We start from the raw sequence: 26,259 nt of genomic DNA, 5'->3' as shown, positions 1-26,259 counted from the left end.
GCGGCAAGTCCAGCGTCGTTCCAGCCCTCTCCTTTCGACCATGCCACTATACAACCAACCCCCGCGGTCTCCGTTATTCAGGCGGTCGTACGACAAGAATTCGCCAACCTCGGGTTCCCTGTCGCCTGCCCGGTCTCTCGCCCCTCGTCCCGACCAATGCCCATGAATGCATCTCGAAGTGACCCATTCGTTCCTCCACGATCTCGCAACCCAGCGGAATGGCGAACTCCCGACGACAGACCAATCTGCTTCCGGTGCCACCGCGTTGGTCATGTCTCCCGCTACTGCCGCGCCACTTGGACGCCGCCCTATAGGACCCCACTTTTCTCGCCTTCCCGCCCATATGAAGATCTTCGCCGGTATCCTCCCAGCCGTACGGACCCTACTTGTGACACACCTAATAGCCGCCCTCCTGCTCGTTCACCGTCCCCTCAACGCCGTCGTTCCCCGTCGCCCCAACCACGCCGCCACCCCTCGCCGCCCAACTTTGCATCGTACCCGACGGAAAACTAGATCGTGCAGCTCCTGGAGGTAGTGCTGCATCATCTCCTTCTGAACCAAATCCTCCGTTGACGCTTCCTACGAACAAGAACCTCATCGATGTGCATGTGGACGGTATTTCTTTGACGGCTCTAGTCGATACTGGAGCTCACGTGTCCATAATCAGTGCTCGCCTTTGTCGCCGACTGAAGAAAGTCCTCACGCCTGCTACTACAAAAGCTGTACGCGTCGCCGATGGCGGAACTGTTCCTGTCACTGGAATGTGTACAGCTCGCATAAGCATCGCCGACCGTTACGTTCCTGTCCTATTCACGGTGCTCCATAATTGTCCTCATGACCTCATCCTAGGGATGGACTTCCTATCGACCCATTCTGCCCTGATAGACTGTTCCGCTGGTACTCTTTGCTTGGACCTTCCTCTTCAGCCAGATATTCACCCCGACCTTCCACACAGCCTCTGTACCACGGATTTCATCCGCCTACCGCCTAAAGCCCTAACATTCGCCGAATTCACAACGACTTCATCCGTGTTGGATGGGCACTACGTCGTCACGCCGATTACTGATGTGCTCCTGGCACGTGACATCACTGTGCCTCACTGCGTCATTACTGTAGCCGCTAACCGGGTACATCTCCCCGTCATAAATTTCGGCTTCACGAAGCAAGTCCTCCCTCAAGGCATCTTAATCGCCACGTTGCGGTCCTTAGCCGATGACTACGTCACCTCTTTTGCAGCAGACGTATGCTCCAATCTTCCTTGTCGCCCACCCGATGCCACAAGCCTCGACATGGCATTACGCCCCATGATTGCCCCAGACCTCCCCCCAGCGGAATCAGCTGCCCTCATCCGCCTTTTGGCTTCTTACCGCGAGATCTTCGACCTTGACAATCGACCACTCGGCCAAACTTCTCTTGTGCAGCACCGTATCAACACAGGTGATGCTGTTCCCATTCACCGTCGGCCGTATCGGGTGTCCGTATCGGAGCGCCAGATTATTCAAGAAGAAGTAAACAAGATGTTAGCTAAAGGCATTATTGAGCCCTCATCAAGCCCTTGGGCGTCACCCGTCGTCCTGGTTAAAAAGAAAGACAACACGTGGCGTTTCTGCATCGATTACCGGCATCTAAATCGAATTACGAAAAAGGACGTGTATCCTTTGCCCCGCATTGATGACGCTCTCGATTGTCTCCATGGCGCACGCTACTTTTCATCCATAGACCTTCGCTCCGGTTATTGGCAGATTGCCGTGGACGAGAAAGACCAAGAAAAGACCGCCTTCGTCACTCCCGATGGCCTGTACCAATTCAAGGTTATGCCCTTCGGTCTATGCAACGCCCCAGCCACGTTCGAGCGCATGATGGACTCTCTGCTACAAGGGTTCAAATGGTCAACATGCCTTTGTTACCTAGACGACGTCCTCGTATTTTCACCTACATTTGAGACCCACCTTGAGCGTCTGTCGGCTATTCTCGACGTCTTCCGCAATGCTGGCCTCCAGTTGAACTCGTCGAAGTGTCACTTCGGCCGCCAACAGATTACAGTGTTGGGCCACCTCGTTGATGCTTCTGGTGTGCGGCCGGACCCTGAGAAAATTCGTGCCGTCACCAGTTTCCCAGTACCCCAATCCGCCAAAGATGTTCGGAGTTTTGTGGGACTCTGTTCATATTTCCGGCGGTTTGTGAAAGACTTTGCAGCAATCGCTCGACCACTTACTGATCTTCTGAAGAAAGACGTCCCATTTTCGTGGGGGTCCACTCAAGCTGCCGCCTTCTCTCACCTCATCACAATTTTGACGACGCCACCTGTATTGGCCCACTTTGACCCATCCGCCCCGACTGAGGTCCGAACTGATGCCAGTGGTCACGGGATCGGAGCCGTCCTCGCCCAACGTCAGCAGGGACACGACCGCGTTATCGCCTACGCTAGTCGCCTCCTTACACCTGCGGAGCGCAACTATTCGATCACCGAACGAGAATGCCTTGCTCTTGTGTGGGCGGTCTCAAAGTTCCGTCCATATTTATATGGCACTCACTTCTCGGTAGTCACCGACCACCACGCGCTCTGCTGGCTTTCATCATTAAGGGATCCCACAGGTCGACTTGGTCGCTGGGCTCTGCGACTGCAAGAGTACACTTTTGCAGTGACGTACAAGTCTGGACGCCTGCATCAGGACGCCGACTGCCTATCTCGCTATCCGGTTGGCGAGTCGCGCACCGTCCCTGACACGGAAGCTTGCGTGTGCACCGTTTCCCAACTGACCCACATAGCCGACGAGCAACGCCGTGATGCATCCTTACGGGCTATCATCGAGTGCCTCGAATCCTCACCTTCGGACCGATCTCATCGCTCGTTCGTACTCCAGAATGGTACACTATACCGCCACAACTTTCATCCAGACGGACCATCTCTGCTGCTTGTTGTACCCAAACACCTCCGCTCGGCTGTACTCCACGAACTTCACGACGTTCCAACTGCCGGTCACCTTGGTGTGTCCCGCACATACGACCGAATCCGCCGTCGCTTCTATTGGCCAGGTCTCGCACGCTCCGTCAGACGATACGTCGCGGCGTGTGAGAAATGCCAACGCCGCAAAACACCGTCGACGCTTCCGGCTGGGTGCCTTCAACCCCTCGACATTTCGTCTGAACCCTTCTTTCGCGTCGGCTTGGACCTACTCGGCCCTTTTCCCCTGTCTTCTGCTGGCAACAGGTGGATAGCTGTGGCCACAGACTACGCCACACGCTACGCCATCACACGAGCTCTTCCAACAAGCTGCGCCACAGATGTCGCCGATTTCCTTCTGCGCGACGTGATCTTGCAACACGGTGCTCCACGCCAGCTGCTCACGGACCGTGGCCGCACATTTCTATCGAGTCATAGCGGACATCCTGCGTTCATGTGAAACGCGGCACAAGCTCACTACGTCGTACCATCCGCAAACGAATGGCCTCACGGAGCGTCTGAATCGAACCCTAACCGACATGCTTTCAAAGTATGTCTCCTCAGACCACTCCGACTGGGACCTTGCTCTACCGTACGTGACATTTGCCTACAATTCCTCGCGCCATGACACGGCTGGTTACTCCCCATTTTTCCTGCTGTTCGGCCGCGAACCCACATTGCCCCTCGATACAGTCATTCCGTTGCCAGCAGCTCCGACCACTGAATACGCCCTGGACGCCATCAGCCGGGCCGCTCATGCACGCGAAGCCGCTCGTACTCGCCTTCTGACCTCCCAAGAGAACCAACGCCGTCGGTATGATCAACGACACCGCGACGTACACTTTTCGCCCGGTTCTTTGGTTCTGCTGTGGTCTCCGACCCGGCACGTTGGCCTGTCCGACAAACTGCTCTCTCGGTACACAGGGCCATACCGAGTGCTTCGTGCGGTGACTCCCGTCACCTATGAAATCGCTCCTGCTGCCTCGCCGTCTTCATCCACCCCGCATGCCAGCGACATCGTACACGTCGCACGCCTGAAGCAGTACCACTCGCCCAATGACGTTGACGTCTAGATGCGCCGAGACGGCGCCTTTGCCGCCGGGGGTTATGCTACATGTAGGCTGCCGGAATTCATATGGTCGACGCGCGTGTGCGCCCGACGAAGAGGACGAAGGTCGCTAGCTGCTCGAGCTCGGAGCCGGTCTGGTCAGCGCTGCAGCCGCTCTTGCAAATATATCGTGTGAATAACGACTTGTAAAAGCGACTCGTCACTCACGTAACAATAGTATCGAAGATACATGTATCTTCGATACTGCCCAGCACTGATTGTAAGCCAAATTATCGTAATAGCTCGCGTGTTACATCCGCACACATGCTCATTGCCCACAAAGCGAGCAGTCGACGCGATGGGATTCTCTGAATGGCATTATAATTTACAGGAGAAAAAAAATTTGTTGCTTGTGAAGAAGCTGTTATAACAGTGCGGATAGCACACGTCTATGAATATTAGCCAAGCAATTAGCTGACATTAGGCATGTGCTGGTAGCGTGCGTACAAGTGCAGCAGTTGAATTCGGTCAGAATTAAATTACCGGCAACATTTTGGACGTTCTGTACATCGTGACAGTATGTATAACTGGAAGAGGTCCAATATATCATATTGCGTTCAAAAGAAAATTAGCACAACTCAGTCATTAAGTGCGATCAAATGAAATAACGCAATGATTGCAGCCATGTAGCATTTCTAAGCTTCTTATTCATTTGTATTTCTTATTCGTTTTTTCTTGCGTTTCTTCCTATTATTTCTTAACGCGTTATTTACTTCATCAATTGGCTTTCCTAGCTTGTTTAGTTCTTTTGCCTTTCGCGCTGTTGATCGCCATCGTACATCGCACGTACGCACAGCTCATGGATTGAAACGCGACATCGTTTGCTCTTTCTTCTTTTTAATAGCATAACGACTGCTATGAGCAATTGCTCGTGATAACCGCGTCATGTGCTGCAAATCTTGCCGCTCAAGGCAATGTTGCCTAGTGTTACAGTGAAAATTACGCCGATATGATACGAACTGTAGACGCTGGAAACGAAAGCATACGTGCATTACTTAGCCCTAAATTTTCGAGTTTCAATCCGTGAATAGCTGTATATTGTACCGCGTTACTTTATAAAGACGGAAACGGCACTGTAGGAGTGCGTACGCTGCCCTCAAAGGAAAACCTACACCGTTCAGCTCTATCAGTGACGCATAGACGACACAGGTGCACGGTGTATATACCGTGTCATGCGAATCGTCTCCACAATGATCGAACCGGCTGAGTATAGTTTCTTGGGAATATTTTATTCTCTTTATCCGATCTATGGACGATTTTACGTAAGACATGTGGGCGCCGTCACCTTGGGCTGTTAAGCGAATGTTTTCTTATTTTTGTATATCGCGACGTGAATTGATATAAGGTCACGAAACGTCGAATGCACCAATCGAACCGTTATCATGTGCATACGTCAACCGTAGCACTGTTCGTTCATTTGTTATAGCTGCAAAACGGCAAGGTTAACAGCCAAATATGACGGCACCGAAACCCATCTGTAAAATGGTCTATGTGAGATAAAATTTAAAGTACTGTACACAGGTGTCGCCGTATGCGACATATCCCGCCACCACTGTTCTATGACATGGGTCATTGCCCTCACTAGGCCGTCAACGATGTAAAAATAGAGGCAATGCACGGCATGCTGCATACCGAGATATATCATGCACAAACACAGCGCTAGATGCATTTGTGTCATCTCGCCTGTCTCGTCGTCTGTGCAACGACTGCCCTAGATGCAGTCGCTTCAAATATAGCATGTAAAGGTATACACAACTTAATATGAACTAACGTTTGCCTCAAAGCGACGCCAAACCATTGTAAACGCTCTTCGGCAACTGAGGTGGCAAAAATCGCTCCGACTTTACGTCGGAAATTTCGCAAGCATGCACAGGCTGCCGCTTACGTATATAAAATAATATTGCTACCTTCTCGTGTCTTTCCCTCAATCGTTGCATCACCGGTGGCAATGAATGAATGAATGAATGAATGAATGAATGAATGAATGAATGAATGAATGAATGAATGAATGAATGAATGAATGAATGAATGAATGAATGAATGAACAGCGGGGAGTGTGGATATGGGAGCAAAGAATAACGGGAATAAGAGAAGTAAAGCCGCAAGATGTCGGGCAAATGCTGCGTTTGTACGGGCGACTCATGGACGCCTTTAAAACCGAACACCTGTTACCGAATGCGAGCGCGTTCGTATAATTAAAACAATTGTTCACGGGGAGTGTGCATCGTTACGATGGGACTGAAGGCCAGATTTTATATGCGTGCTTTCGCTAATGCAGACTTACGAGGCGGCTGCACCAGTTCCACGGCACGTATGGTCGTGTTGCGCACAATAAAAGGTTAAAGTTAAGTCTCAGGCCTTAACGCTTCGCAACTGCACAGTGGTACCGAACTTACGACCTCGCTCCCGTGCAGCGCAGCACCACCGAGCCACCGTGGCGGGCATCGAAGTTTGTCCGAAGTACTTTTGTTATGTACCAGTGTACTTTTGCTATAGTATTCTATAGTAATTCATAGACGTACGTATTTTTCCCTTTCCGTTGGAGAGACACATTATTTGGGTTGGCCATGGTAGATTTCAGCATTACGGGTGTGCGAATAGCAAACTTTTCGAATACGAATCGAATACGAATATCTACCTTCGAATATCGAATCGAATATCGAATATCAAAGGAAAAATGCCTCCACAGTAACAATATTTTATTTAACATGTAGCTATTTAAAAATAAAACATTAACAGCCTGACTGGCAACACAACATACACTGCTATCTCCAGAACACAATGTCCAGGCTAGCACAATGCGCATCACAACACAATCAAATATCACGGCACAATGAAACTAATGACTAGATGTTATCATGAAGAAATATGAGTTGCTCCACATCATCAGGCAGCAGGCGCTCCCTTTTAACAGAGACAACACCCCCCCCCCCCCCCCCCGACACTGAAAAGGCACGCTTGCTTGGAACAGAAGTGGCTGGTATAGGGAAGTACATGGGGCAAAGCTTTGCCAGACTGGGGTATCTGAAGGTGCCTACAGTCCGCCACCAGTCACATGGGTCACTGTCTTTCTTGAGAAGTGGTCCCGCATAGTGAACGAGTGGTAGTGCGGCACGTTACGGCCGCATAATATTGAAAATGTATGGTTACGTGATCGCCAACAGCGCTGCACTTCGGAGATGCACCACCAATAAATCATACGTATTGGCGCGCTCGTCGCAGGCAGATATCGTGCCTCCGTGTACTTAGGATGTTTATCGCTCCTCTCGACAACGTTTTTAGCTATACGAACGCAGCAGAGATGTGGAAGACGAGTTATTTTATGCATGATAATCGAATCGCATATTCGAATTTTTCGAATATTCGAAGTTATCAAGTATTCGAAGCTTTTCGAATACACGATTTTCGAATCGAATACGAATATTTCGAATGTAATATTCGACGAATATTCGAAACTTTCGAATATTCGCACATCCCTATCCAGCATAATTAATGTCCAGTACATCATCTGCAGGCGGTAATTGGTGCTGCTTGTATACGGTTTACGGTCCAGATAGTGAGGGGAGGGGGAGCAAAAGCACTACAGCCCCCTCCTTCCTTTCCGTAACTGACGCATCTGATTGGTGATTATAGATACCTACTCGTATATTAGCAACATTGACTGAAGTCTTTTTTTTTTTAATTTTTAAACGTATAAGTGATTAAACATTCAGCAAAATATAACTGCATGCTAGACCGCACATTATTAGGTGTTAAAGATAGAATAGTCAGAAAAGAAAGAGATAGAATATTTATCGAATGTTTTTCGATAGAGACCCATTCTAGTCGTTCGTTCCGAAATCTACTGTTCGTGTGGCGCGTACGTATTTATTCTGGATGGTTTGCCCAACACCTTGATCCATTCACGCGCGTGACGCGGCCGTCCGCTGTTTCCTGGACCAATCCGTGCGCGCACGCTATTACGGCTGGACTGTAAAACGTACATAGCGCAGTCCGCACGTGACGCACAAGCTGCCACGCATCACCCTCTCTCAACCTATCCTTTCGCAAGCGCCGACTTGGCAAATGATCAAAACTGAGCAAATGCATGCGTTCTTATCAGAGTTGCGTATGCAGAAGTGCAGTCGATTAAACCGTCAGCGCTGCTTATTCAATTTACGGCTCGTTTCTGGCACGCGCACATTCGATTATACGTCGTGCTGTCTTAAGAGAGCCCTTGGAGGAAGGGTGTTGTATACCGCATTATCCTGAATATAAGTCGAGCGCTTGAAGTTGCCCGGAAACGACATGAACGCGTCCCTGCCTCGCATCCCTCATCTCGGGGAGAGAAAGAAGTGCAAACTCGCCAAACGCATGCGAATCCGTTGTAGCATCCGTGGAATGTATGAGCAAGAATGTGCTGTTTAGCTAGATTAACACGGTCATAATCGTATAGACTGGTTGAAGCGCTCACGACCATTCTGGGAGGCTTGCACGTGCCGGTGTGCTTTACTACGCCCCATGCGTGCAAGAAATGAACGCAAGTACAATGCAACGAATCCGGGCTTTTGACCTATGGGCTTGATTTATTACGCCTGCCCTCAACAGCGGATGTCGTCATACAAAGGCTTGTTCGCCTCACGATGAAACGGGTAAACGCTGTCCCGTTTACAAAAAAAAAAAAAAAAAATACAGGCAGTAACTTCACTGCTTGTTTACAGCTACGGATCATGACCTCCCCTTGGTTATAGCGCATTACTTGATTTGACTCTAAAGAATAACATTAAGTTCAGATGTGTTGGCAAGGTATAGCTCTAGAATATCGAAAAAAACAATTCTTAGTTTAATAATTGGGGAAATGCAAACGAAACATGGTTGGCAGCGCCTTGTTATAGAGCTTCAGCTACAATTCATCGAGACGTCAATGAACCTTAATGATGTCTTTGTAGAAACTGGTTAACTGTACCTATTGGTTAAGGACGAAAGAAACGAAGTCGCCGCCTCGGCGCAGAGAATCTTAAGGCGTTATTAACGGACGTACATACATATACACGTTCATAGATCGAGCATCCAAGGACGTTCAAGGATGTTCAAGGCTGCCGGGGCGGGGCGGTGTACACTTGTTGCTTGGAGCGACGACAGAACGCGGCGAGCATGAGAGTATAAACACGATAGTGCCGCGGAAAAGACGCACAGGAAGCGGAAACGCCTCCTTGACGGAAAACTGCGAGCCGGACGCCCGACAAACAGTCGAGGTTCTTCAGCTATACCTTGATATCGAAAGGGTCAGGGCTTCGTCTTTGTATACCGCAACATGTATGCGACGCTTAGCGGTATAGGTCATTACGAATGCTATGTGTTTAGCAAGGACAATGGAACATTAGTGCCTCACTCGAGCTGCTTTGTGCGCTTAAGGAATCGGTGTGCACGAATCGATAAAGAGTTAAGGGCGTGAAGCTTAAGTGATCTATCCAACAAGAGGTAGATCCATCGCGTATTCCTTCCTTCCCTGACAAAATGCGCGGCGTTGACTCACGCAATGCGCCATGTCACGTGATACGACCAAGATCGTACGAGGCGGGTTTCACCGCAGGAACCAGGAAGAGACGACGAATCAACGCAAGTGTATTCATGAAAAAAAAGAAGGAATGAGAGAGATATATCCGCATGATATATTTCAGGATGTGAAACTCTCAGTCTCGAGCCAACCTGCTCTATATAACATCGGGACCTACATAATTTTAAGAAAGGTCCCGTGTGTAACAATGACTGCCTGTGGATTGCCATGCGTAATCGTCGTCTCAGAGATCGTAAGCACTCAGCCAGTCAAATGGTGTAATGTTGGTGCCGATGATTCTGATACAAGGAGCCTCCACGACAAGGGTTCGCATTCATTCACAGACACAGGCGCGCGCACACGCACGCGCGCACGCACGCACGCACAGATTCAACATACGCAGCACGACAAATAACAAGTGGACTGTATTTCCATATCTAAATTTACAGATAACACCACCTATACTTTCCTTGAATTCGCTATCTTTGGGCATCTTATGATCGTGTATACAGGCCTCTTCATTAATCCAATCCCCTTTCGTTCATCTACAGGCTTGCGCTATAATTCACTGACACAAAACTGACATGTCGAGTGACAAGATTATAATTCTTATATCAAAATCGCAGTACTGAGTACCGTGAAACGACTCGCGGTTTGACAGTTATGAGATTCGATTTCACCAATAAGAACCGCGCGCGATGACATGTCCATTTTATTAATAGATTTGTGGACAGATGTGGTTCGTCCACAAATTTAGGCACCTGGACCAATGTAAAGACACTGACACATACTGTACACGACACAAATATGCGAGGCTTCATTGAAATGCACACTCCTTATAGGAGCAATGCACGTATACCGTTAGACTGTGTTCACGCGTATACGCGTAAACACGGGAAAATTAGCGCGTACGCCACAATTACTTTCTGAAACGAGCTTCTAAATTTTGGCAAGGATTCATGACGGCTTTGAAGACGTCGGCGCGGCCACGTGCATGGAAGAATAAAGCACAAATTTTCTTGCTTATAACCACGCGCTGATTGCAAACGCTTGTACATTTTTTTCTCCTTCGAGCGTTATACTGTGAAAAGCATTTTGATGCGCAGCTTCAAGAACGTGCAAAGGTCAGCGGCAAACACACTCTCGAACACTGACATTGGAAGATCACGCGCCCACCAAGCTGTGAATAACTCACCTTTGCGTGAGTTCATGCACCGTTAAGCATCTTACATATACTTTCCTTTTCTTGACCTCCAGATACAGCTTGCGTTCCCATCTTTATGTATAGTGTATACGCAGCGAAGAAACTGCAGCCGCTACAGCCGGTTCTCGATCTTTCGAGAAGGTTGCATCGATAATATAATTTATGTTCACATTCGACAGCATATATGTCAGCGTTCGCAGAGCACGTATGCGTGTCTATATATGTACTCGCCTGGCCCTATACTCAGGCGTTCTATCATGCTCCAACGTTTTGCACTCGCTTTCCGAGACTCAGATTATTTGCGTAAATGTACAATAAAACTTAGCAGCGGTGCGCACAAAAGCGTGCAAGCTATACACCAATTTCACAAGGAGGCTGCCATTTTTAAAGCACTCCACCGCCGCAGCGCCGTCTATCGTCTGCGACGTTTCGCCGCCCTTCCGGTGTGTGGGGTTCCGCGGCGGTGTATGCAGCGTATGCGCTCGGTTCACAAGGTATTGCTGTTCTTCGCGGTACACGGGCAAAACAGGGCAACGCTTTTCGAGTGTAAAGGCGCTGATAAATAATCGCTAAGCTTGCAGCTTCAAAATGGCTGAAACAGCAAGCAGCGGCGGCCCACGAGACGTTCCCGCTGCCAGCAGCGCCGACGATGAGAATAATGCCAATGCAGTTCTTAAGCAGCCTGTGTAAATTGGTAATTGCTTTGTATGTTTTGTTATAGCTGGCCGGGTGAGGTTCTTGGAATAATCACTATAAAAGAGCGTTAACATTTAGGACAACTGTCGAAGTATAATCGGAGAAACGTAAATGGAGACGAGCGAACACGTAGGCCATTGTCCGGCTGCGCGCTAGTTGCGCGCATTAGTGTTTAAGATGGCTCCCGGGTTTCCGTGCCGTGATTATTCAAGTTCAACGTAACTCTAATCCCTAACAGACCATTTTGGTTCCGCTTGGCACGTTGAAATACAATGTTCACGGAAAGACAGGAGCACAAACACCGATGCCTGTGTTTATTCGTGTCGCCGTCGTAGCTTGTGACCTCTGATCCTTGCACAGGATAAGGAACAGAAGTACGACGTGTGAGCTCAAAATTCGGCGTAGAAACAACACCGATGAAAAAATAAAAATAAGCCTGTTGCACATCTGGAAGCGTGGCATGGCGTAAGTTCGCTTCGGCGCGAGCCGCCGCCACTAGCCATACGCCGAAAGGGCGCTCGTTTTTGGTAACGTTATTGTCAATTTGTTTTCTGGCGAGTATTTCAGAAGCATTACGACGAGCGCACGTGTCCAGATAACGACCTGGCTTTAACGAACGTGGGCCGATTATTCACGACACCCAGGCTGCCGCGCGAAAAAAAAAAGTGCGGTTGTCATAACGCTACCCCAGTTATCGTCACAAAATTGACAAGTCAAGAAAGAACGTGCTCTCGACGAAACGTTAGAAACGCGTACCTACGCCAAAGAACACATGTCATGCGGGCCTTTCTGTCATGTAGAATGAAAAGTGCTAATTCAATAATCTCGAAATTGCACGCACTAAGATGGAACATTTTCTAGCCGCAGGCATTGTAAATCATGTGCTGTAGCATAGAAATCAGAGAGGTTCATGAGAACAACTCTTGGCCAAACATTTTCTGTATTAATTGTCAGCCTTGACATTGGTTCTCTTTGGTGCAGATGATCAAGTGTACTAGCACCCAAGCACAATCACAAGCTGGTGTGGTGACTTGGAGAAATGGCCATAAGTGCAGACACCACATATAATAATATACTATTTGTCGGAGAAGAAGGCTTGCGACCTGAGAGAAGCGAAGTCATTTAAAAACATTGTGCATTTCGCATGCCTTGGCTGCCAGTCTTTCAGGCTTCCGTAGCTGTTGCCGCAGCCAAACACAGCGCAATGGTAGCTTGTCGACCTGTTCTCGTCCGACATTTCGATTTGCGGCAGCACAATTGTTTCAGCGCGTCGAAAAATGGAAACACGCTGACCTCTCACGCACCACGCAGTGCAAAACTCGGGAATCCGCACACACCAGCGGCAGCGGTCGGCCGAGGTGGAGAGAGAGAAAGCGGTGAAAATACACCGGTTCGAGGCTACGCTCCTCCTCTCCGTGAAAACGGTCTATATACGAGCGAATAATATATATACTGACTGAGCCTTTCAATTACGGGCGCACGAGAGGATGCGTGAATAATAATATGCGCTTATAGTGGCAAGCCAACGCAATATCACATACCGGATGAAACATCGCACCTGAAACAAGACGGTTTGGATTTCTTTCTTTCTTATTTTTTTTTTTCTTTTTGAAATGCGGGAGCAGGAAATGCGACGCTTCCGACGCATGGAATTATGCCCGTCGCAAGAGCGTGCGTGCCATCGCCAGCGGGTCTTTTAACGTGACGTAGCGTTGTGCGCAGTGGCTCTGTAAAACAATGGCTCTCAACACGTGCCCCGTATATACAGTTGCGTGATCTTTTCGTAAGCGCGCTACTTTTACTAAGACCACGTTATTAATAGTGGTCAACGGTGTCACATGCTCGAACTGTATACACGTAAGGTATCGCAAAGGGGCCCCGCCTTCGTCAGGTCCGTATAATTTTCGTGATGACAAATTAAGATCCCTCGCCGAAACGTTGACTGTGGGTCTGCCGTGCTTCTATTGTTACACAACTATTAATTATTAGAAGTATTTACCTTTCAGTTAATCTCTGTTCCTGTTTGCATTACAACACTGCACTTATACGGGTGCCTCGCTTCTCCGCAGAATGACGAATAATGGCTTAGTAGGCGCTTCCCAACTTCACGAAAATTTGATTTATGGCGTAGTGGGTACCTTTCTAGTGTACTTGTATTGTAGCCCCAAGAGAGCTTACAACGGGCTCTTGAAACGCCGCTCTTCCAGCTTTCGCTGTGACTGTGCTGCGGTTTTAGCGCAGGCCTGGCGTTTTTTTTAAATTGTGCCCCAAAACTCAAGAATACAATTTAAGCAGTTCCTACTATGCGTACGCACGCTTATATTATGATAACAACGCGCGCAATTTTAATCCACCCATCACCTGTCTCAGACGCGCCGCACTCTCACCTGACAGCGCCTGCTCGCGCAGGCATACGTCACTGTGACGTGGAAATCAAAAGCACAACGGGCTTTACACAATGGGAGATGTCTGGAAGCCGGCGTCGATCGTGTCACGCGTGGTTTTCCGATAACACGTCGCAAACACGCACCGCCTTGGCCGTTACCTGCGCACGTGGCGTCCACCAACGACGAGCACGGCTGCGTTACGTTCCTCGGCCGTTAGGCTTACGCCACACAACATGGACGAAGCACAGGCTGTCTCGTTCGATGGGACGAGGCACGTGAATGTGCGTCACTCGAAGAGCGGCGACGGGCTCTGGACGTGTGAGCGCGCGGCGTATTTGCCTCGGCAGATATAAAGATGTGCGCCAGACGCCGTCGGTCACCGGTGACCGAATAAATGAAGCATAAACAAAGTAGGTCTTCATTGTTCGGGAAAAAAAACTATAAATAACAAGAGGTACGTCATGGATGCCCCCTCCCCACTTCCCCCATCATGAAGCTCCGCAGCATCTGCAGCTGCGCGCGGCAGTAAGCTCTGTCAGAGAGAGAGAGAAGGAGCTGTAGAGAAGAAGACACGGTATTTCATCTGCGGCGGGTTCAAGTTTATGTATGGAGTTCGTACAACTTGAATTCGGAGTGATGGCGCGCTCATACGCAACGTTGCCGGACACGACAGTGCCGTGCTTATTTAAAATAAGTACAACGCAACGAAAGCGAAAGAAAAATCCAGTGTCGAACAGTGTCGAACTGAGGTTCTCGGAACCATGGAATAAATGCTGGCGAGCCGCAGAACATCCTATATTGTGTACTCGCTTTTCTACGAACTGCCATTTCGGTTTCGTTTCGCGGGACGTGTAGCACATATATAGTGACGTCAAGAAGCAGACGGTGGTCACGTGAGAGTGGGACATCGCGACGTTATAGTGATCCCCTTTTGCGCCACTCACTCCACCTCGATTGACCATTTGAAATGCTTCAGCCCTGATGCGAATCAACAGACGTCGGCGCCCGAGTCTTCAATTGAAGCAGTGGGGAACGAAACATTGCGGAAGACGATGACGCGAGCCTCGGTCTGCCTGCCCTTCTCAAGCTTGCGCTAATTAGGCTAAGACTACTCAACGCTGGTTCCTTCGCTAATCTTGCACTGGAACTGGCAGGAGCAGCTCCTGATTTCCAGGGTCTTACCCGGCACTTACAGATTCAAGATCAACTTCAAGTTTTGTTTATCCGCATCGTTACAACGCGAACGTGCTCGGGTAAAAAGTGAAAATCAATTCACTTGAGAGCGCCCGAGCCCTCCATATACATGGCATACAACACGGGTAACAGGGGCGTAGCCCGAAATTTTTTTCGGTTTGTGCGTGCGTTTGTACGTGTGCATGTATATATGCGCAAGCAAAATTGAAAAGTTTCGAGGGGGGGGGGGTTCAAATACCCCCAACCCCTTGGCTACGCCCCTGACGGGTAACATTAAGGTTACGTGGTGTCATGACATACAATCAAGATTACAACGGGCAATAACGGTAGAATACCAGTTAATGAAAGAGGGAAGAAGGATAGACAGTTAGTAAGAGAAGAAAATAAGGAATGATAGGCGCTGGGACGGTGGCATAAATAAAGGAACCCAGATAGCTTCATGCAAACAAGGAGCCCTGGTTTTTATGTTGTGTCTCACTCTTAAAGTGCGTGGATTGCTACAGATCGTCACCGTATATTCGCATAAACACTGGCACGAACACCTGTGGCGCAGCTTATCGGCTCGTCGCAACTTCACAATCGCAAGGAAGTGCGTCGCCGCGTCGTGCGTTTGTCTGAAACCTGCCTTTTCTGGTATAAACTGCGTTTTACATGACAAAGGGAAAGGAGAGTCCTTGTTTATACCAGCTGCTTCGGGCTATTAATGGTTACAGTCATCCGAACAATGCCGGCTCGGTTTTCTATTCGTGCGCATGTATACGTGCGTGTGTATATGATACGTTAAGCCCCACGTATTATATAGGCACACAAAAGTGAAACACTGAATCGGTTTATACTGTTAAATTATTGCTTGAAAGCTCCGCTGTCGTTAATTTCGCCCTCATAGGTTCGTTATTACGAAAGAAAATGGAGGTCAAAGTTCCTTTTGTTTTAACGTTCGTACCGAAACCTTAACTCCGCAATGTCAGTGTGACGTCGCGGGTTACAAAGTATTTTTTTTTACCTAGTTTGGCCACATTGGCTCAATAAAAGATTTCTAAAACTTGCTATACCAGGTCTCTAGCTCCCCTAAAGACGATGCATTTCACTTTTCCCAATAGAAAGTTATGTATGTTGGTCCTGGGAGACGCCGTCAAAATTTGTGATGCCATGGCGAGTGCGTTGGTGCGGCCACCTGTGTTTCCTTTCTTTCTTTTCGTTTGATGCATCCCCAGCACTTAGCAGAAATAGGGGAGAGAAAAAAACAAAACAAAACAGGAAACCCGGAGAAACAGAAAGGCCAAAGGACACACGGAATGCTGGTTAGAACAGACAGGTAGAAAGGGAGAGAGGGAGCTGCACAGCCCTAATATGTTAATGTATTGTCTTATAATCACACTGTCAAAGACGTTTGACAGTCATTTGCAGTTTAATTCTTATTTTTGTGTTCTCGTTGTTATCGCTGTTGCCGCGTTTGTCGTAATTGGAATGGGCGGCCTTACCTTTGGCGAAGCTTTCTTTTTTTCACATTTAATGAATAACCAAGAAGGGACAGGAAAGCCTAACATAAATACATCCGATTTGCTAACCTACACCGGGAAACGGGGGACAAAGAGATGCGAGCGTCAGATAATAAGAAAGAGACAACACGGCACAGAACGCTGTCACCAATAACAAAGGCCAATTAACATTATACTAATGCCCAGTGGACATCAGCTCCTCTTTTCCGCCAAATGTTAGCCTCCTTTGTGCCGATGTTATCTAATGTTAACCGTCCATGTGAAACCTGGCTGTTGGACATCCGGCTGTCCGGTGCAATCAACAGTCCAACACGCTCTAGTACACTGAATGAAGTGCGGCGTATAATACATTAACGAAACGATCTAATGCAGGCCTCGTTCCCACGCAAGTACCCAAAATTGTCACCGTTTCGAACGAAAAACAAAACAAAACAGAAACGATGCCCTAGTAACATGCGTTGTTGCCATAACGTTGAAGCAACGTCTGCAACGTTGGGGCGATATTCCCAACGCAACATCGCGACAACGTTGCGTCAACATTCTGCGCTACTAGGGTAACGCGCTAGCATAGGCGCGCAACGTCTAAAGAAAGCACGGAGTTAAGAGAATCGAGGCTTCGAACGATAAATCAACCATCCCAATTTTCTCGACAAAGAAATCGCGTGAACGTTCATTCATTCGTCTTGCAAAACGACGCAGTATTACACAGCGATGTCCCAGCGGAGGTGAAGGAGAACAGCTTTATTGAAACAGAGGAGTTTGGATGGAGCACGGCGCGCTTCGCTCAGCGACTCCTCTGGGACCTCCTACAGCTCCCAAATTGTCGCGACGCAAGACTCCTCCTTCCGGTGAGTCGAGACGGCGCTAGAACAGGAGGAGACTTCCGTGTGTTGCGTATCCTCGTGTACGATAAACCGGTCCCGACATCCGCGGCGGCGTCCAAGAACGCGGAGCGAACGACGGTGTATGCTCGTGTGCACTGCGGGAAGAACGACGCGTTGCGCAATGCTCCAGTACAGCGTGGTAAAAGTAGGCGTTATGGTTCTCCCACGGTAGTCGTGTCGGAATGAACTAGCGCGTGAGAATGGGCGGCTGGAGCAGCGGAAACTTTCCAAGGCGGAGTGGAATATCCCACAGCGTGTTCCAATGATTTCTACAGGGTGTGTCAGCCAATGTCGTTATGCGGTGTCTGCAAGTTTCTCATTCTTATTGCACAAATTAACCTATACGACACTATGCCTGCCGTCCACGAATGCGTTTTGCTTATGATATGGCAATCCTTCAGTCACACTATACGTATAATGACCACCGGTTATTTGCTCTACGCAGTAGCGATGGCCTGTCCAACTCGAAACTATAGGGAATCGGATCCCTACTTTGACTCCGTCATCCGAACTGCCGCCTTCCTGTGTCTTCTCTTAATCCATCGTTGTGCTGTTCTTGGCTTATTCTCAAATGATTTTTTTTTTTTGCTAAACTGCTATAAACGCAAGAAGTATGTTATACCGTCGAGGGTTCATATACGAAGCCAACATGCAGGCGATGAAAACCAAGGAAACGTGGGGTAGCTCGCCTGTTTTCTTTAATTGAAATATGTAAATGACAAAGTAAAGAACACCGAGAGTTGGCGAAAAAGATAAACAAATTCAAACGGAACCTGCACCGACGTCTTCACATTACGCGCGCGTATACTCTCTTACCACTTAAGCTTCCCGGCACCGTTTTCCCGCCTGATTTGTCGGATATTCATGCATTTGTACCAGAAACATCCATTGGAGGTGTTCGCAAGCGCCACCACTCACGACCATGGCGGTGGACTGAGAACATCTTTCCTATAGTGCAAGCGTCCCGTATATAAGTGAACTTCTCACAGCGTGCATGGCGACTGACCAGTTAGCCATCGTATACATGCCAGGCGTCAGAGATGCCGGAATCGAGGCCTATCACGAGAGGAAACGGAAGGGAGATGGGTCCGCTTTCCATCTGCCACGATCATTTGAAGCAATTTGAAGACAATGAAAACCAAGGAAAGATTAGGAAGGTGGACGCCTACCGCCATGAACATGAGTGGTGGCGCTGGTTTAAAGCTTCCAGGGTCACATCTAATAGATGGCTTGCATTGACGTCACTGAAACCACCATGCTGGAGCACCAGCGTGGGGAGACGCGAGGTTTGCGATGTCACATTAATGCTATCAAAACATCACTTGCAGGTTCTGTAGTTATTCATGCACAGAGAAGCTCTTGCCACGTCGTTTTCACATTGACGCATTTTGTTTGTAATCAAAAGCCACCATCGTGGAGATACCAATACATTCAGAAGCTGCGTCCATGACGTCACGTGCAAGCTATCTATACACATGCAGAAATACTCAAGAAGGTAGACGGGAAACATAGGCTGATTACAGTTAGCAGAGAGGCGTAGATAGTTGTCACGCGTACTCTACGAGCGTCGCCGTTCGTCGTTCGACCGCCAGCGGCTGCCCTGGACGGGCCAGTTCACTCACCTGCGCTCTCCGACGCGTCGCTGCCGATACTGCAGTGTCAGCCGCCTCGCCAGACGGGCCTTGACGCGCCTGAACAAGTCCTTGGCGAAGCTGCCGCACCCGAGAAAACGCATGTCGCTGCCGGTCGTCGTTTGACTCAGTGACGGCGGCGCGCCACGCTGACGCTGCGGCATTGTGGTGCAGCCGGCGTAGTACGTAGTGGTGGTCGGACGCGTGTCGTGTGTACAAAGTGTATACACACACACTGTCGGATCTCGCCAACGCGGGCACGGACTCTCTCCCAGACGCAGCTGCTGCAGTCTTGCCGACGACGCGGTGATAGTGGCCCGTTGTCTACACGTCTACACTGGGGGGTGATGGCGGTCTGAATGCCGCGCGTGCTCTTCAGTTGTGTGGCCGCGTTCGACGCTGCCGGCCGAAGACGATGATAAGCGGGTCGTTTTGTGTTCTCTCCCGCCGCCGCTCTGCTTTTCCTCTCCCGAGACTGGCTGTCTGTCTCTCCACTCATCTTGATCGTACGTGGCCGAGGCACAGTGTTTACGGAGGACGCTTAGCACTCGTGCGTGCCTGGTGAGCCAACAGAGAGAAACCGTGCACCTGGCCAAATCGTTTTGCATACTACTACGTCCATACGCGTAACGTTGAGCAAGCGCGGGTCGTTGACACGTAGTGCAGACGTGTCTAGTCTGTAATGCGGAGCGAAGCGGCGCCGTCGGAGCGGGGACCGCGGTGACGTACCTCGTCTGATCGAGGCTGTCGGCACTTCAAAGATGACCGCACTAACAGTTTGCGGTGGACAGGCCGTCTGTACAACGACGTCGACAGAAAGCAACCCGCCAGCGAAAAACGCGCGGCTTAGAAGAAAACAAGAGAGATTGTCGTCGGTTCTTTCTCTCGTCCGTGTTCCGTTTGCGTTGGCCGTCATGAGTATTTTTTTTCCAACTCGCCCAACTCGCTACCCTATAAAAGAGATTGAAGAGGGCACGGAACTACGTGTCATTGTTCCTTTTTTTTTTTTTGGCAGTGTCATCCACAGAGTTTCGCGTATATCCCGCACAGAACACTTATGACTGAAGCGAAAGAAGTCGGAGCGACCGTAGAAACCGTCTTGTACTCTGGCGAAGCTGAAAGCGCCTCTGTGATAGTGAAAGCGCTCCACAGTGGTTATATTGGCAATGAACATACACGACGTGCGCAGGTTTCTCATTGGGGGAGCCAGTTAGTTACACCGCAAGGCCAGCCACACGCCCCCTCCTCCTCCCTTGTTGGTCGACTTCGAACGAAAACAAAGTTCGCAATGGATGGAAAAGTAAAAAAAAAAACGAAGCAACGACGTGCATCTCACAACGGGCCACTTTGGGTCCCCAGCTTTCCAGGCAGTGGCGTAAATCCAGCAAAACAGCAGGGGGGGTCCCGGACTTTGCATGGCAGCCATCTTGATTATTAGAAATGTGCATTTTATTTTACACAAAAATGAAAACTTTACAATAAAACAAAAAGAAAACACACAAATATTCATATATCGCGTTATTGCAATGCTCTTGGCGGTCTGCACTGCGCGACGAATGAGTCATACAACGTTCTGAACTAGTTTCTACAACACAGTTCCAAACAGCCGATGAGTATTCGATGAATCTACACACTGGATATGAAACAAACGTTAAAGGAACACTGACACCAAAATTGAAACCTCGAGATGTTTGTATTGTTTGATTGTCTGTATGCGTGCAAGGGTACTTCTGGCCGTTTATAACTGGCGGACGTTAGCTTTCAGTTATCTTAATTTGATTTTGAAGCAAGCGTGAACGCTCATCTGAGTTGACAGCACCTCGCGACATCTTCACTAGTATGGCGAAACATTGGTATTAATGAGAACTAACACACAGCAATGCCAAGGAAAGTATAGGGGGTGTTATTTGTAGTAATTAGAATATAAATGTGAAGAAAGTAAAGTGGACGAAAAGATAACTTGCCGCCGGCAGGGACCGAACCTGCGACCTTCGAATAACGCGTCCGATGCTCTACCACTTCGCTACGGCGGCGGTAATCTCCTATATGTGGATTGAAACTTCAGGTAACTTAGGAGTGTTAGGATTATTGGTCAGCTGCCTGCTCGTATATAGATCTCGTGCTACGTGACGCCAAGAAGGCAGAAAAAAGAGTGTTCCACACTCGACCCCACACTATTCCCCCTCGCCTCGTTCTCTCCGAAAGAGCATATGACAAAGAAAGTTAGAGGTGACCGAAGTCACTTTCATGTCCCTTTCGTCAGGTGCATACACAAAATATTTTTACAGATATCAAGAACTCGTTGCGCAGCTTATGTTTGCATAACAAAATTAGAGCCCGGTATACACATAAAGCCTTCTCCTTGCTTTCTCACCGCGGGAGCGGTTGATTGAAGGAGCCATGGGGCGACGCCCTTGGACGGTTCGCTCTGTGTTACATCACTTCCTGCTTGATGTCCGAATAAACACGAAGAGGGCATCATGCCATCATGGGATGTTTTGTGTCATTAATATACGGGAGATTGAAGTATGCGCTTTTTAATATTTTTTTCTTCGCAAATACGCAACTCTGAGCCTTCACATTGCGAGGGTGCATGGCATGCGAGGGTGCGTGGCGTGTGGACTCGGCGCCGCGCTCTTTCCCTATGGAGTGAGAGGACGCGCGGCTACACGTAGCTGCGCGACCTCTCTTTCCATAGCAGTCGAGAAGGTGTTGAGAGGAAAGACGAGCTGATGAACGAAGGAAAGAGAGAAACGAGCGAGGGCCTTTTTTGTATCATCAAACACGTGTAACTCAGCTATTACAGCAGCGTTTCGAAAAATTCTCACGGCTACGTGTTCGTTGATTGCAAACACTTTTGTTCATGAATAAACAGACTGTCCGAAAGTTAGCCACCAGCCTGGAGATCGTGCGTGGGGAAACTTTCGCCTGCTGGCATATTGCAGGAAAGCTGGGAGGCTGAACATTACAAAGTTTCGAGGTTCCTTCGCGTGATTCAAGAACCGCGCTAGGAAAGCCATGTAGATGGTGCGTAGAAGAGTTTTCGGGTAGCTCGTCACTGGACTCAATGCCTTGATAACATGTCACTGCTGTGCGTGCGCTTCTATCAACTCCAAGGCGATGACGATTCATGCTAAAATGACTGGGCGTGCAAGCACGGAAACAAGAGAGAAGTCAAGACACCACAAACTCCGCTTGCGGCTCACTAGTTCGTCTCTCTGTTATTATTCTAAGGTAATGAAGAGTTGGCCGAAGCGTCTAAATCACTCTTCTAAATGGCATTAATTCCTTCGGTGCGTGATCCTGGAACCGGTGGATGAAACCACCAAACATTCCTTGCTTTTTAGCGAATTGTATGAATTAGGGTAGTCCTAATAATAGCTCCATTGAAGCTAGTTGCAACGTAGTTCACGAAACCATTGATTTAAAAGTTATCTGGCAGATTTCTGTTAGTTGTTTAACGTAACGTGGTAGTTCTCCACCTGTCTAATGACTGCAAGCTATTTTGGGCTTTCAAGGCGGCATTCAAGTAACTGTCACTTCCCCCTTTTTTAATCAGAATAAAAATCCTTGTATGTTGCACTAAGGGTACCCGACAAAACAAAATTATAATCAATGATCAATTACATGAAAGGCTCACCTCATCAGTGTTTTTGGTGACAATGTCTTCCGAAGAAGGTCGCTTGGAGTTCGGCAGAAAGAACGAGCTCAGCGAACTCTGTCGCTTGTGCGGCATCTTCCCAGTCCAGTTGAAAGTCACAAGCACATTACGCCAAGAAGGTTGCGCGGCCGGTTGAAGTGCTGGCAGCACTTCTGTGGACGCGTGCAGGCTGAAACTGCCGAACGACTGACAAGTGATGTCGTATTTGTCGAATATTGGGAAGCAGCCCCCACTTCGAAGCAGCTTTAATTAGAAAACCCCGCGGCGAAAAGGAGGAAGAGGGGCAACCCGGGGGACGCATTTTCGGGGTTGCAACCAAGGAGGTTGAAGGCGACGATGAGTACGGGAAGAGCGGAGAACGTCCTTGACATTCGTCGTTTTACGACCCACGCGCCCACCCCGTGAAAGAACACTGAAAGCCACAGGGAGCGTCACCCAACACAGGGAAAGCGTTTTCTCCCTCTGTTCTTCAAGTTTGTTGCACGTGCGGGGTGCAGAGAAAATGTTTTGACTGTGCTTGTGTTTCTGTATTTCTATTTTCCTTTTCATTTTCCCTCTCTACGAGAGCACTGTAAATAGTGAACAAACAAAGCAGTCTTCGTGATGTGTTCAAACCAAGCGGACGTGTTGATTCTCTGTCGTCGTCCAACCTACTAAAGAAAGTTTTGCCTCCCTGCTTTCCCGCCACAAAGTGAAACCGGAGGACAGGCGTCTTCGTTTGAACTACAATGTACTAGAATTGGGCAGTGGGCTCACTGCCGTATCTCTGCGCCGCGCCTCCACGGCCCTCTCCGCGTCGATTGCTTGGGCGCCCGCGGAGGGCCTTGCCGCCAGTTTCTCCTGAAAACTTCTCTTGCGGGGTGTGAAGCGCGTCCTCTTGGTCGGGGTTACGCTGGTTACGCTGTAATTCCGGGGGGGGGGGGGGGGGTTTCAACGAACGCGGGGTTGGAGGCGGGGAGAGGGCCACCACAATGACACAACAAGAGATCACAAAAAAAAAACGGAGGGAGAAGGGGGTTGAGCATTTTATTCTTTTTTAAAGCTTACCCAAGTAGTAGAAGCTACTGTTTCCATTCGTGCATACCCTGCAGCGCATGTTCCCGCCATTCATTCGCTTGAAGGACCTTTGTCGGCGCCACGCGAGCAGCTTTGCTGCACTTATGTATGCTTGTTTTTCTGAAGGAGCGGCATCTGTGTCTATCCGTACACTGCAACTGTCTCAAAGACGGCCCGCCGCTGCATCTGGACGGGAGGGGGGCGCTTTTTACAGTCTCCGGCGGTCGTGCACATAGAGCATGCAGCGTACGTGCAGAGAAATTTCTGGCGCAGCGTTTGACAACAAAAAACAGCTGGACGCAACGAAGCTGAGAGTGACCACGCAAAGTCAAGTGCGATAACAATAAAACCAAGAAAATACGAGGGCGGTGACAGCAAAACCTTACTCGTGCTTTGGTAAAGCGGTCAGGACTTCTGAAAAATGATAAAGAATTCTGGCTGCTTGTTTCGCTCGAAGTCCTAAGAACAGAACTACTGCCAGATGAAACGGGCTGGATAGAGATCGATGTACAAAAAAAAAAAAAAAGAGAGATTTAGGGGGGATGATTGAAGTAGCGGAGGCCCACGGGGATTGGGCTCCTTTGAGATGCTCCAGTTAGATCGACGGTTGTCATCGGCAGTTTATTGTTTTATCACGAGTGACCATGCATGCATTGTTAATCCATATTGTGATATGGCCAGCATTTGCGCGTACATAGGCAGGGTTTCGTGTAAATAAAATTAGTTTGTCAGCACGTGACGCGGTCGAGTGTTATTTTGGTGGTGCAATTCTGCGGTGTAATAAAAATGTACGCACGTAATGTATGTTACTTGTTATGTACTCATAATACCTATGTATAGGTAGTTTTTTTTTTTTTTTTTTCATTGGACCCGCACGTACCAATATATATTGCCTACGAGTCCAACCAGTTTTGGTAACCTTGTATGATCTATGTCTGCAAATAAAAAAATTTAAGATTACGGTGCGGATACATTTAATACAAAGCCAAGTGATTCCGCCGATTATTGATTCGCGAAAAAAAAATAAACAGCATTAAGTAGGTTAGTCGCAGAGACCAGCTCATGCGAAAGCAAATAAATAAAAAAATGAGGCATTGTTTATATCCGGTATAGTGGGGCTCGAAAGGCGGGAGTGAAGTCGCTAGGATCGCTACAGTGGCGAAAGGGCATTGAAAATCGTATCGACCAGCAGTAAAAAAAAAAAACTTGAACGCCCCACACGCAGGAGCATTCATATTCATCATAGCCTATTAAAATATCGCCCACCCTCTGTAAATCGGTCACAACGACAGCACTTTATTTCGCAACTCACAGAAATTTGCATGAAAAGAAGTTTCGTGTGTTGCGCACCGTAATTCAGACTTTTCTTGCGCGCAAAACAGCAACGCGAGCTAGCCGCGCCCTGCAACCCGCCGGAAAGTTTCAGGTGACGTAGAGTTACTGCATATGCTACCTCTGACTCTAAGTGAGTCTAAGGTGACGCTGCGAACACTTCTAGAACACTGTAGTTTGAACGATCGGGTGGATCGGGCCCAGAAGTTCGTCAAAAACGCGCGCGCAGCCAGGGGCTCCGGAAGTATACATATGGGGGCGACGGAATGAACAGGGGTACTGAAAAATGCGTGCAGTTTCAGTTGGGTGCGAAAAGATGACTCATTTGTGGCGATATTTGCAAGCAAAGGCCGAATATCTCTTACTCAATTTCTCTCGCCCCAGACTCGGTGCTGAAGAAATGTCTTCACGAATCTCGTTGCTCTCAGCGAGTTAGAAGGCGCAATGGTACGTCACCACGTGGATAAACGGCCGCTGCATGGCAGCGGCTTTCGTGATTGGTGCTATGGATGTGGTTGCAGACTTTGAACATCGCAGGGAAGATGTCGTAAAAATATTATCGTAAGTTGTTGAATTGTGCTTATTTCTTTCGTTGTATCTGAGAGCTGGAACTCTGAGGCGATTTTGAATGGCACGTGTGAAAATAAACTTCAAGCAAGTCAAGATGGAAGATGTTCGAATGCAAAATCTCAGGGGGGGGGGACCATTGCATAGGGGGTCCCCCCCAGTCTAAACACAGGGGGGGTCAGGACCCCCCTGACCCCCCCGGGATTTACGCCACTGTTTCCAGGGGTAAAGGTGAGAAATAAACAGTTCTTGGAATGCAACATCAGAGGTCCTCGTCTGCCTTCATCGTCAGAAACCGGCATGACCATGGTCGACCTTACGCGTTAAATAATGACGGGATAGGTCCAACTGAGTAAAGGTGTCGGGATCACTTGGCGCTCCCCTCCGATGACTACGGGGGGGGGGGGGGGGGGGGCTGCCGTTCCTGTGCGCCACGGAACGGTTCAGGCAAATAGGAAAAGGGACGGACCAAGTCACATATGTTGCAGCGCTTCGCTTTCGGCAACAAACTGTGGCACGCATCAAAGTGAAAGTGCAGCAGTAAAACTCCGTGGAACGAG

The 26,259-nt window shown here is 48.8% G+C and overlaps 1 protein-coding gene across 6 annotated transcripts in view; it reads right to left on the bottom strand.

The window, feature by feature from the left end:
• LOC119383474 (choline/ethanolamine kinase) overlaps positions 1-26,259 on the bottom strand; it is a 116,166-nt gene that overhangs the window by 51,660 nt on the left and 38,247 nt on the right. Inside the window, exon 1 of one of the 6 annotated variants that reach the window (XM_037651604.2) lies at positions 19,075-19,295. The exons of 4 other annotated variants lie outside the window; for them this stretch is intronic. In XM_037651604.2, coding sequence (XP_037507532.1) covers positions 19,075-19,247 — 173 coding nt within the window. In that variant the 5' untranslated portion in view covers positions 19,248-19,295. Of the gene's footprint in view, positions 1-14,033; positions 14,206-19,074; positions 19,296-26,259 lie in introns of those variants that run through there. One more of the 6 variants, XM_037651608.2, reaches the window with a different exon arrangement.

The sequence above is a fragment of the Rhipicephalus sanguineus genome, chromosome 2 (genome assembly GCF_013339695.2).
Source record: "Rhipicephalus sanguineus isolate Rsan-2018 chromosome 2, BIME_Rsan_1.4, whole genome shotgun sequence".
Taxonomy (NCBI): Eukaryota; Metazoa; Arthropoda; class Arachnida; order Ixodida; family Ixodidae; genus Rhipicephalus; species Rhipicephalus sanguineus.
Note: the sequence above shows the minus strand (reverse complement) of the source record. Positions and strands in the feature narration are given on the sequence as shown.